Here is a 13,600-nt window from a genome sequence, read left to right on the forward strand (position 1 = left end):
CATACTGAAACAACAACTTAGTAATAACATTCAAAGATGAATAATTATTAGATCCATCATGAAGATACATAGCTTCATCTACTTGTTCTAATCCTGTTTTAGTACTCTCTGTATTGCTATCTATTCTCTCATTAGTGACTGCATTATTTCTATTATTAGCTACCATTAATAAAGGTACCACCACGGTTAAAAATAACCATGTCAATATTACTAATGAAATACTACATAAACAGGCTCTCAATCATTTTGGTTTACAACCTCGTTTCGGTTGGTCAGTGACTAACTTCTGCCATTTTCAATCAAAGGAAATATCTGGTTCCTCTTTTCTTTTCTTAATCAGTTCAAATGAAGAATGTGATCTTTATCTTAGGGTGGCTTAAATTTACTTTAATCAGAGGCTCTCTCTGATTCTTCACGTAAATCTAAATTTTCAAACTCTTCAAGTATGATGTCGGTCCTCTCAGGAGCCTTATATTTTCTGTTCAAAATTCTTAATCTTGGACTTCTTCGTGTGGATTGTACTAATGATTTCTTTGGTTCTGTTTGACTTGAACCCACATTTACTTGCTCTGGCTTCTTCCTTGTCTTTCTTAAATATTTTAGTCTCTTAACTCCAGTTGGCCAATTGTCACCTTTTCAAACTCTTTTGACCTGAACTGCACATTCACCTTCTCCGTCTTTTTCTAAGGTTCTTTTATTTTCACTTTGTCTAGGCACAATTTGCTCTTGTTCTTTCTCACTTTCTGTTTGTCTTTGTTCTGTATGTTCTGTATTTTGTTCTCCTTCCACTTGTTCTTGTACTTGTTCTTCTACATCTAACTGGTCCTGTTCAGGTCTTTCTGTAGTTTGTTCTTGTTCTGCCTGAAACTGTTCTTCTACCCCTATCTGATCCTGTTCAGGTCTTATTTCAATTTGCTCTTCTTCTGCCTGAACTTGTTCTTCTTCCCCTTTCTGTCCCTGCTCAGGATTCTCAATAGCTTTGTTTATTTCTTCTGGAGTATGTTCTTCTTTCCCTGTCTTTTCCTTTCTACTTTCCTGTCTCTCAAGATGATTTCTTCTTCTTGTTTTGACAACAACTTCAGGTATTTCGATCACTGGTATCCAGTCTTCTTGAATTGTAATGGGTTGCTCTTCATCTATTAGTCTGTCAGAATCTATTTGCTCTTCTTCTGCCTGAACTTGTTCTGAACTTGGTATCCAGTCTTCTTGAATTGTACTGGTTTGCTCTTCATCTATTTGTCTGTCAGAATCTATCACTCTAGATTCTTCAGCTTCACCACCTTCAGCTTCTGACGCTTCAGCTTGTTCAGTCAGTTGGTGCTCCTGCTGTTCAGGTGCACTTGGTACTCTTCTGGTATGACTAGCATGAATCCTATCGGGTAAACCTGCACACTTCACTGCTGTTGTAATGACCAGTATGACCTGTCGCAGTTTACCCCACCTGGGTGCTAGACACGATTTTCTGGCGTGTTTCTTCAGTAACACCTAGTCTCCAGGATTCAAATCATGTGCTTGACTTGGCTGCCTTGCAACTGCATCTTCCACAACCTGATCAGAGACAGAACGCACCAGATCAGACAATTCTTTGCAATACCAGATCCTCAGTTATATTCATAAATTTATTTCCAGGAATAAATGCTTGTCTCGTTGCCCTTCCCATCAGGATTTCGTGTGGACTCAATCCTGTTTTTCTGTCAGGGATGCTTCTGAGACCCAGCAGTACAAGTGGTAGTGCATCTGGCCATTTCAGCATTGTGGATGCACACACCTTCCCTAATCTTGATTTAATTGTGCCATTAAGCTGTTCAACTACTCCAGTAGCCTCTGGGCGATAGGCACAGTGCAGCTTTTGTTGAATGCAGCACAGATTAATCTCACTATTAAAATGAGGTCCTCTATCTGAATCCAAAGTCACTGGAAAACCGAATCTCAGTATCAATGCCCACAGCAATAATTTTGCAACTGTCAAACTGTAATTTCTTCTAGTGGGGTATGCCTCCACCCATCTTGAAAACAAACACACTATGACCAATATATATTTCAATCCGTTGCATGGTGGTTACACGAAAAAATCTAATTGTAACCTGGAGAAGGGTCCTTCTGCCTTTTCAATTTTACCCCAACTAACCACTGTCTTCCTGCTTGGGTTTTGCTGCTGAGAGATTAAGCATCGTTGGCAAAGGCTCTCTGCGACTACCCTTCTGATTATACCAATTCTGTCTGAAGAGTCTGATCATCGCATCCCTGCCTATATGTGTTGCTCCATGATATACTCTTGCCATTTGGGAGAGCAGGCAGTCTGGCGTGACTGGTCTGCCATCTGAGTACACCCACTCTATATCTTCGGTCCTTTTTGTACAACCTGACCTTATCCAGATTTCTTTCTCTCACTCTTCAGCATCTTCCTGTATTTGTCTAACCTCATCCCATATTTGGCAGCTGGTTTAATAATTTTCCATATTCTTATCGATTGCCAATTTGTTTCTTGCACAATATTGAGAAATTAGGTATCAGCATATCTATTGCCCGCTGTCACATAGTCTTTCCCTGACTGGTGTGCAGCACATTTGCCCACTGCTATTTCTTTCGGCAATTGTAATGTTTCCAACGATTCTTTCACATTTTTACTGTTTTTTATAGGAGATCCAGAAGAAGTCAGAAATTCCCTCCGCATCCAGAGCTGGCCGAAGTCATGCACAACCCTAAACCCATAATGGCTGTCCGTAAATATGGCTACTATCCAATTCTTCTCAATTTTACAAGCCTTTGTTAAGGCCATTGGATACTTGTGCAGACTTGACACCTTGTAAGCAGGATGCTTCAATAACTCCTGATATTTTACATACAGCATACGCAGCACTTATGCCTCCTTTTTCCGTCCTCAAACATGACCCATTCACAAATAATACATGATCTGACTCCGTCAAGGGTAATTCCTTTATGTCTGTTCGAGGTTTTGTACACATTTCAGTCACATCCAAACAATCGTAATCTGCTTCATCACTTTGCTCCAGACTCACACAAGTAGCAGCTACTGCCTTTAAGCAGCCAGGTAAAGCTGAAGCCACCGGATCCAAAGTGGCAGAGAAATACGCCACTGGACATCGACTCAGTCCATGTCTCTGAGTCAAAACTGAAAGTGCACAACTCTTTTTCACAACAGAATAATGCACATTCTTTTGTATAATCTGGCATTCCCAAGGCTGGCGCCTCACACAGACAATTTCACGATTTTACAAATGCTTTCAAACATTCATCATCCCAATTAATCGGATCCTTTGCTCTTTTCCGAGTCAGTAGTATCAATGGCTTTGCCAGCAGGGAAAATCTATTGATCTACTGCCTGCAATACCCAACCACTCCCCAAAAACATTCTCATCTGGTTTTGCGTCTGAGGTAATTACATCTGTTTGATTATTTTTATTCTTTCCGGGGTCACTTTTCAAACTCTTCTTTCTATTATATGCCCTAAATACTTAACTTGTTGTTGACAAAACTACAATTTCTCTGGAGAGACTTTGTGTCCTCCTTTGGCCAAATGGTTCAGTAATGCAATTGTGTCAGTGACACAATCCTCTTGTGCCTTTGATGCCACCAATAGGTCATCAATATACTGAACCAACACAGATTTTCTGGGCATTACTAATGACTAGACACTTTTTCAAGATATGATTAAAAATCGAGGAACTCTCTGTGTATCCTTGAGGAACTCAGCACCATGCCAATACACGATCTGCAAACCGGAGAGAGAAAATATACTGGCTATCCGTGTGTGTGCAAAAGTATAGAAAAGAATGCTTGACACAAATCAATCACTGTATACCAACTTGCATTCCATGGTATCTGATAAAGGATCACTGCTGGATTTGCTACTACCGGACAACTAGGCACTACAATCTTATTCATCTCTCGAAAATCCTGCTGCACTAATATGTACTTGCCACTAGGCTTTTTAAGTCCCATAATTGGCGAAAAACAAGGACTACCTACTATTTCTTTCAAAATTCCTTGCTCAATCATTTGTTCAATTACTGGAGCAACTCCTGCCTTCACTTCTGGACTTATTTTGTAAGGTTGTGTGTTTGCATGAACTGCACCTTCTTTCACCACTATTTTCACTGGATCAACATTTGTCATTAACCCTATATCTTTTCCTTAAAAGTCCCACATCTCTGGATTTACTGTGGTTTTCAATTCTTCTGGCAAGTCATTTTCAGTCATTAATGAAAACATCTCATCTACTTCTGTCCCTTGCTTAGCTAGCAATATCTTGTAAACAATATCCTTTCTTCGTGAAATCCGGTGTTCGTACTGTATTTTTGAATGGTCACATGGTTTGGCATAGGAGCTTGTGGCACCTGATACTGTGGAGTACCTACCTGTTGCTGGTTCACAACCACTTCATTCTGCATATGCGGCTTACAATTTTTATTTGCCCCATTATTAATCTGAATATTCTTACACTTGTTCTTCTAGTGTCCATGCTTTCTGCACGCATGACAAGGACATTTCTTCCTTGCTTCCTCTTTACTCATTTGTCCTCTTCCTTTACTACCATTCGTCACTTGTTCACTCTGACTCTGCTCTTTCATCTGATTTGCAGTTCGGGCAACTAAATTTGTTTCTTGCTACTCTGTCAACTTGACTTTTCTATTTTAACTTTCTGTGTTTTGCCACAATGTAATTGCTGCAATATTTTGCATATTTCAATATCTCATCAAATGATTTGCTCTGCCAACACAACATGTGTTGCTGAATCATCTGACTAATCTCCGGTTTCAAACCATATACAAACCGATACACAAAATGTCCCACACAAAATGTCCCATATCCTTATCACCAATATTTTCAAAGCCACTATACTGCTGAAGCACCTGTAATAACCTCTTCTAATAGACATGCATGGACTCCTTAGGTTCTCGTGTCGTTCTGTCTATTTTCACCCAATCTGTTTCTTTAGGAGGGATTTTCCCTTTTAAGAAAGTAATCACTTGGTGATACTTTTTCATCATCTCTTTTGACGGGGCTCCTGATTTGGGATCTCTTGCATACTCTTCATTCTGCAACTCAATTGTAATCTTAAACTTCGTTCATAAATCTGAAGGAACCACAATGTCAAATAAACCATCCAAATATTTCAACAAAACCTTTGAATCCTTCACAAACCTTTCCACTTGCTTTTATCATTCAACAGGGTTTTCTCTTAACCTGGGAAAATCCTTTGTGAATTACAAAATATCCTGTCTACTCTATGGAACATAAACATATCCACCGCAAGGTACCTCCTTCACTGGACATACCCTTTCAATCTTTTCTGATTCCATTATTGGAAATGCTGACGATCCTTCTTTAGCTTGTATTTCTTCTTTCTTTTTTATCCATCTTGATCTCCATTTTCTCAAAATATTCATCAATTCTTTTATCTGCAGTCTTTTATCTGCAGTCTATTACCAGACGTAGTTATACTTTCTAAATCTTTTTCAGTATCCTCCACTCTATATGGTTTCTGCAACAACTTCGATCTCTCTATATCTATTCTAATTTCTGAGGCAAACTTAATTCTCATGAACAATCCTTGCTCTTCTAGTTATGCTTTTACACAAAAACAACAATTCTTCTTCACTATAAATATTCAATCTTTCTGTGCTTACATTACTAGCTATCATTTCTTCTAAATGCACTTTCAATCTGCTAATATCTAAATTCTTTGGTTGTGAATTTCGTTTTTCTATATCACATGGAAGAGGCGTGGCGCAGCGGCCAGGGCGACTGACTCCGGAACCCAGGGGCTCACGGTTCGATCCCAGGTGCCGGCGACAGATCAGCCCAGCACCATGTGACTCTGGGCAATAGCTCGCTTAAAGTTCCCGAAAGCCCCCAGCGCCTTGACACCTTCGGGTAATTATTTGCGCTTTACAAATAGTGGACATTGATATTTATTTATTTACATTTATATGCCCATCTATCTAAATCCTCAGGAGTAACCATCGTTTAGCCTCCCGTTCCAGTAGGGCTTATAGACACCTTTGCTTTCGCCTTTTCAGGTGTAACTCTCTTTGGAGTCTCAGTTAAAGGTTCCATAATTGGAAGATCCATTAATGAAATAACCGAATCACTCTCACTGGCTTGATCATCAGACATCACCATTTCCTTTCTAAAATTACTTAAAGGAACTGTTCCAGTTTGTGTTTTTGGACTACTCTTTTTATCTCCATACTATGGGATCACAGGACCAATTGGCAATGGTATTATCAAAGCTTCAGTATTTAAATTCAACTGACTTATTTTCTGTACTGATTCTGCTCTAGTTTTATTAAAAGTTTCTCTCTCACTATCTTGTAACGCCCTTGCATTTGATATATCATGAAGAATCTGTGGAACCAATGGTGTTCCCAACACTGGAGCACTTGGGGTGAGCCTACTAGGTATCTCTTGATACGGTGGAGGGCTCTTAATTAAAATTTCCTCTAACAATTCGTCATCTGATTCTCCATACCATGACACATTCATTTGTTTTGATTTCTCCTTACACTTGCCTCCGGACTGCTCTTCAGCCATTAACACTGGATATAAACCCTCTGATATCACAGCTCTTCTCCATTGCTTCATCTGATCCTCACATGAATCATATGGATATCTAGGTAAAAATCCTCTAAATTTCTTACCACCTCTGAATTTCTCTCGTTCAAACGCCTCAGTTTCCCATTCTTCCAAAGTCTTATACGGAGTTAACCTAGGTCTTGATTCTAAATCATTCATTCTGATTCTCAAATTCTTAGGAATTCTCCCATTAAACTTACGATGTTCTGGGAAAGCTAGAACACCATCACCTTTTGTATACTCCATTCAATTCTCCAACCATATGCAAGTATGATATCCTCTTTCCATCATCATAAATGAAGCAGGCGTTTTTGGTGGTGGAATAGAAATTCCGTCTCTAGTCAACACAGGCTTATCTTTCTTAAGAAATTCTTAATTTTCTTTATTAACGACATCTTCCTCTTTTCTCCATACATTCTAGACGAACGATGTATGGAAGAATCTTCCGTAAGCCCTCGAACTCTGTTACCTACGTCTCGTGCTATCTCAGCGCGACTCACACCAGCTATCAAATCAAATTCAACATACAATTTCTTTCTTATCCAATCCTAACAAAGCTTCTATTTAGCTACCAATCAAAGCTCAGGCTTGCGCTGCTCGTCTAACGAATACTAGCGCGTCCTTTTGTGATGTCAGTATTGCTCCTCACTACTGACCCTCGCTTTACAATCTGCTCCCTTCTCACACTTGCTGCTTTCACGAATCCCTGCGCGGCTCTCTGCGATGTCAGGATAACTCCTGCGACTGATCCTCCCTTCACAAGGTAATACGAAAACGTATTTCTTTAACTTTTCTTACATAAAAACAGCGCTACTCTGCCTGCTCCACTAAATATAGGATAGATTTAACTTATTCCGAAGTAAATAAGTACTTCTTTTCACTGCGAGTAACACCACTATTCACCCTTCATTCAAGCTCCGAGAGTACCCGTTTCTACTTCAGCGATACCCCTTTTGGGAAATAAGGCTTTGGTCCCTCTGATAAAACTCTCCGCTATAATTTGCACTCTACTTTTACACGATATAGTCCCCAATGTAACACTGCCAGCCCTCGGTAGGTTCTCAGTATTACTACAACAGACGAGTAACCTTCTGCAGTGTGGCTTCTATCACCACCCGGTATTCAAATTCCATTCCCGGGATGCCCAGGTATCTTCTGTACCTGTGTTTCTAGACAACATAAAACAAGCCGCTAACTCTTTTGTTAAACATAAATCTATCATTAATAATCAATACTTATTACCAAACTAATCAATAATAACCATCCTCTGCTACCAGAAAACTGATCCAGCGGTTCACCAACAATAGATACTCCACTACCACATACTCACATGGGTCCATAAAACTCAGAGTGGTTGGTGAGGGGGGGTGGGGTGGGGTTCAAGTTTTATAAAATTCAGAAACTGTTTAGGATTAGTTTATTCAATACCTCAGTTCTATTTTTAACTGACCCTTCACAGATCAACAAGCTCTTTCCTCTGGTTGATAGACCATTAGTTGAATCTAGTTGATGGCGATAATTAACATAAAACTAACTTTTTTACATTTAAGTAAATCACCCAGCCTCAAGAAGTTTTCAAATCTTTATCTAAAATGTTAGATGCATGTGAACAATCTCAATACAGTGCAGTCACCTCATTCATAGGAGAGAAAAATCAATTAATAAACACAATGCATTTATCTCTGATTCATGTAATAACTGATGTCAGAATGGGAGAGGACAGAGAGAAAAGATCAAAAACATTAGTAAATAACAGAAAATTATATTTACCAAGGATGGTGTGGAAGACCAACCCCCTGGCCAAAGGGCTGTTGGGGATCCCCTGAGATAGAATCAGGAGACAAAGACTTCAGGACAGGAATCAGGACAGGATAGTTACCATCTCTAAGATACCGACGATTTCGCCGCACCCCTCTCTGGCACGTTCTTCCTCCTCGAGATTCTTCTGCAATCTTCAGAACTAACCCAATTAAATCTGGATAGAAATGTCTGCAATCAGCTCATTAGCAATTCAGCATCTCACAGAATCAGCTTCTCTCCCCAGCATTCAGCAAGTCTCCATCTGCATCTCTCCTCAGCTCTGACTAACTAACTAAAGCTATCTCAATTATACCTTTCGTTCTGCATGTTCCACCCATTAATGTTTCAATATCGCAAAAATACGTAATTTGATTGCTCTGGCAAAGGGGGTCTTCATCACACCATGTTTACATGTCACTAAATTCAGTTAAACCATTGTTCGTAAACCCAACCCCTTACTTTTTATACATACATTTTATTTGCATATTCTACTTGTATCAATATAGAAACATTAAAACATTATGATGAATAGAAAATTTCACTGTTGATCTCTGTACCATCCATTCCCATGAAGTAGCACTCGATCTTGGCTCTATTTCAACTGCTGTGTCATGGCCTTCATGGCTTCACTCAGTGTGCATGCGCAGACTTTGCATCATTTAGCTCATTCAGTTATGCGAGAAAGGCCCAAATACGCACTAATGATAAAAGTCAAAAGACAGATGTTAATTTCTCAAGGTAAGTGTTTGCACTGTACACCACCCACCTTTACTCTATCCCATTTTATTGATTATACATGTTAATAGCTTCTGCTCATGCGCCAGAATTTCCCTCCAAGCATTAACTCGTCATACTAAGAAGATGTAGTTGACGAAACGCAAAACAGATTTCCCGTTTAAAGCGGTGTTAGTCCTTCTTCAATGTTATCTGCATTAGTACATCCACATGCAAGCTTCACTAACCCACAAATGTTCATGTAATTGCAATAACTTGTTAGTGAGTTAAACGAGCGGATTGCTTCCGAGTAAGTCTCTTTTTTGCGAGACCTTGCTCCATCACATTGATTAGGAAAATGGGTTGTAGGAATGTACAGATGTGTCAGAACATTAAGAAAAGTGTTCACTGCACATGAGTTGCAGAGGTTTATAAAATGTATAAACTAGGTAAGCGTAGTCTACAGTACACAACCTATAATGGATAGTCTATAATGGATAGTCAAAGTGAACATGTAAACCAATATTACACTTAAGCAATCCATAGCATAATGCAGCACAGAGTCTTTACTGGGTGGAATAGGAACAATTTTATTTCCGAGACGGATTAAAGTGGTCCCCAAATAAAGCCGGCCTCAGCATCATTATTCTTTTGACATACACATTTTGTACTACCGTTAACATCTTTATATATAAAAAAACGCAGAAACGTTGTACTTACATTTGAACACATATCTTTTTAGAAAATTAGTACTGATACAAACTGACAATTTATTTTACAAAAAACCTAAGAAATACAATAAAAGCAGGAAACACTGTATGGACCATAAAAACTACCTTCCAGATACCGAAGGAAACATCTCAATGCTGTAAGATAATCGATGAGATTGCTTGTCAATCTGCCTTGAAGCAACACAGTAGTACGAATTGCGGGACTCCTACTTGATAAAATGAATTGTCAGCAAAACATTTAAAATGGACAAAATATGAAAAATCCCAACACAACTATTGGTATTAGGAGGACCTGGTTCAGTTGGTTTTCCATCAGCAACTCTAATTTTGATAGAACTCTTAATGTATCAAATGTTAATCATATTTACTTATCAACTGCGGCCGGCCCCAGGGTTGTAGGCCACTGGCTGTGTACACACGTGCAACGCTACAAAAATAAAGATTTTGTTGTACTTAAAAAAAAAAAATAATAATAATTATATTATTAGGATAATTGTTTTCTTTTTGTTGATTTTCAATATTTACTATTTTAATGTACGGATGATATTTTTGCACTTTTTCTTACGGATGCCACTTTGGTGACTACTAGCAAAAGCATCACTGCTCGAAAAAATAGCAAAATATTAAGCAAAATATTAAGTACAACCCTAGAAAACTAGTTTCTGATATATGTGCTGCTATATGAAAATATGTCCTATTTAATCTGCACAATGTTACTTGCAATCCAATCTGGTTTAACCTTGCCATATTCAAGAACATCGAATCACTTTACTAGAAATAATCCACCACCCTACTCTAGCCTATAAAACAGGAACATTTGATTTTGCAAGGGATGTAGTATTTGTATATTGAGCAGGAGACATATCCAAAGACAATGCAAACACACCTGATCGGAGACAGAGGTATCTAATGACAAGAAACAAAGGTACTCAGTAGGGGAAGGCCACAAAGCCATACCTTTGGTTTCACACATTTATTATACACATTAGTAGTGTTCTTGCATCTTTCACTCCTAAAAATGTAATCATATAATCTCTATTGGCTTGATTTTGAATTTTTGGCAATAGTTGTCAACTGCTCTGTGGAACTGTTCACTATTGTAGACAATCACTTTGCTTGGAGGAACCAAAGGAAATTGTTCTTGTCCCCCACGATGAACCCTAACAGCAGAACCTTTGGAAAAACTGCTAGCAGAGCATTGCCTCACTTGTACAGAACGTGTCCTTACTCCCTCAATAGGCTGGGCATTTACCAAGTGGTCCTTCGTGGATGTCTGTTGCTTGGTAAAGTCAATATGCTCAGAGTTTGAGTAAGATAGAATGTCTTTCTCTGATAATGTATTGCAACTACTAGTTTTGGCAGTGCGTCCTGCTATGAGCCACTGAACCAAGAGACTCTGAGAGCTGAACGGATATACCTTCTTGTCCTCCATTACAGCAAGAGTTATGCTTTTACATGGGCTGGGGCAAATGGGATCTTGAAGAGTTCTCTTCAATTGCAATTTCTTTGAGTTACCAGGCACTTCTGCATCTTTTCTCTTCCGGTCACGTGGCGAAGCCGTCTTGGAACACTTTTCCATAGTAGCTAATGTTCCATCTACCTGTGAATTTGTTTCACTGTGCTGATTGTCTCTCAGACTACACAATGCCTTCTGATAGCGTCCATTTTTCTCTGGAGATTCAAATATCACTCCTTTATGAAAGTGAGGAGAGGTGGATGGTACTGGCCATCGTTCAGGTTTTCTACCCACACAGTGCACAGATTGTTTTGGATGCCTCATAAACTCCATAACAGATTTTGGAACTTTTACATTTAACAACGTGTTTTGGGGGGAGCCTAGGTAATCCCTGAAATACACCTGGCACATTTTGGTCTTAACAACAGGCTCTAAGGAGGAGGGCTTCAATCTGCATACGAAATCAAGCAGCTCTTCAAAGGACGAATGGTCAGAGTAGGGGACGACATGAATATCCTTGTGCCACATATTAACTTGTCGGCTGGTTGGCAGAATTGCAATTGTTGGGTGAGTGCGATTCCAGTGCATCATGTTCGCATAGTTTACAGCAGACTGCTCAACAACGCTGATCCTACCTGCTGCTTCTTCTGATGTGAAAACATCTTCCAGTTCTAAAAGCTTTAGTAATTCAAGTCTTTGGGGACTCACAACAATCCACGTTCGAAAACACCTGGCTAATTCAATCAGTAATGACTCTTTTCCTATGCTGTAAAGACCTGTTAAGGAGAAAATATTTTAGTGTGAGAAAAACTTGCTAAGCATAGCATGACGATCTTAAACAATTAACAATAGTTTGTCAATCCAAGGTCAATTGTGGAAAAAGTATTTAAATCTATAGCTGCATAAGAGTACATGCAGATACTTAGCAATAATGTATAAATAAAAGTTTATTACAAGTTCTGAAGTAACTCATAAACATTACCAGTCATTATTTTGTTTTGTCCATAGTCTGTCTTCTATAATTGGCTAAATATTTACTGTCATATAGTGCACTCCAGAATATCAAGTAGGTTACTTTAGGCTTTTTTCCTACTGCAACGTTCACAATTTTCAATTGACAAACCTAGCTCTATTTGGAGGTACTGGTCTGCTACTGAGTTGCTACTAACTGGAGGGTGCTCCTATGATGGTGAAGGGGAAATGGAGTATTAGGTTATGTGATACTCCATGTTATTTTAGCGAGTAGGTCTTCTACTATTTTCATTTTTCGATGATATGTTTGCACTGTTGGTTAATATCACCAACTGCACCATCTGCTGAAAACAATTGCAAACTAATAAGTACACACTTAGTTACGTACCTTCTAAAGCAATATTTCTGCTTATCTTCAGGCAGATTCCTCACCTTATGAATATCCTTCAGGTGCCAGACTGGATCCACAAAATGTTCTGCCCCCAAAAGCTCTCCGCTCCACCAGGTGGCGCCAGGCAGATACAGCTGGGCTTTACCCACCCAGAATGTCAAGGCACAAAGACATATAAGGCACCAAATGGAATGCTGGATTCAGTTCCTATGAGCTTTTCCATGCTTCACTAGTTCATGCAGAGTGGAATGGAGATCGTACATGACAGAGGCAATAACATCAGACAGTACACTGCATACCTTGGAATCTTATTAGCAACATTAGAAGCTCACAAGGGAAGTGGGAAGGCAGCGAATAACATAGTGTCCACAGGGTAAATCATTAACGAAGGAAGGCACGTTTTCTTCTGATGGATACTTCTTCTCAAAGCAATACCCACCAGGAGTACTGCCAACCAGCCCTGTCCGTGCAGTAGTACTCTGTGTACTTTGCTGAGTACCTCCTGCATGATCAAAGAGGACTTGGAGCTGGAACAAGAAATGATTCATCAATTCCCACTCTTATACAGGTACAGCAGACGGGGAGATCCTTTCTCTGTCTACACTTTCACAAATTGTTTGGATTGGTCCGTCTTTCATGTGTTCTTCTAAGGCTGTCCTCCAGACTAAGCTTTTGTCTAGAGTGATGATTCTCACAGCAGGGTCAGCACTTAGTTGGAAACCCCCCAAGAGATGTACACATAGTTGTGAGCTTTTTGTACCGTACTAGCAACATCTGCATCTACCAGGGTTCCAGGAGAGAGACAAAATTCTTTCAAAAGGGCCCTTCACACTTTTGACCACAGCAACTGCAGCCCCACCCTTCACTTCTATCATCCACCATGAGGAAGTATTTGGGGAGACTTATCAACCGCTCTGTGCAGCATAAGGAACTCAT

At 39.4% G+C, this 13,600-nt stretch overlaps 1 protein-coding gene across 4 annotated transcripts in view; it reads right to left on the reverse strand.

Moving 5' to 3' along the window:
- Window positions 1-9,684: 9,684 nt before the first annotated feature.
- Window positions 9,685-13,600, reverse strand: part of LOC144755461 (5' exonuclease Apollo-like) — a 161,040-nt gene continuing 157,124 nt past the window's right edge. For all 4 annotated transcript variants that reach the window (XM_078644422.1, XM_078644419.1, XM_078644421.1 and 1 more), the window contains one exon: window positions 9,685-12,077. In XM_078644422.1, coding sequence (XP_078500548.1) covers window positions 10,870-12,077 — 1,208 coding nt within the window. In that variant the 3' untranslated portion in view covers window positions 9,685-10,869. The remainder of the gene's footprint in view (window positions 12,078-13,600) is intronic.

The sequence above is a fragment of the Lissotriton helveticus genome, chromosome 5_1 (genome assembly GCF_964261635.1).
Source record: "Lissotriton helveticus chromosome 5_1, aLisHel1.1, whole genome shotgun sequence".
NCBI classification, from domain to species: Eukaryota; Metazoa; Chordata; class Amphibia; order Caudata; family Salamandridae; genus Lissotriton; species Lissotriton helveticus.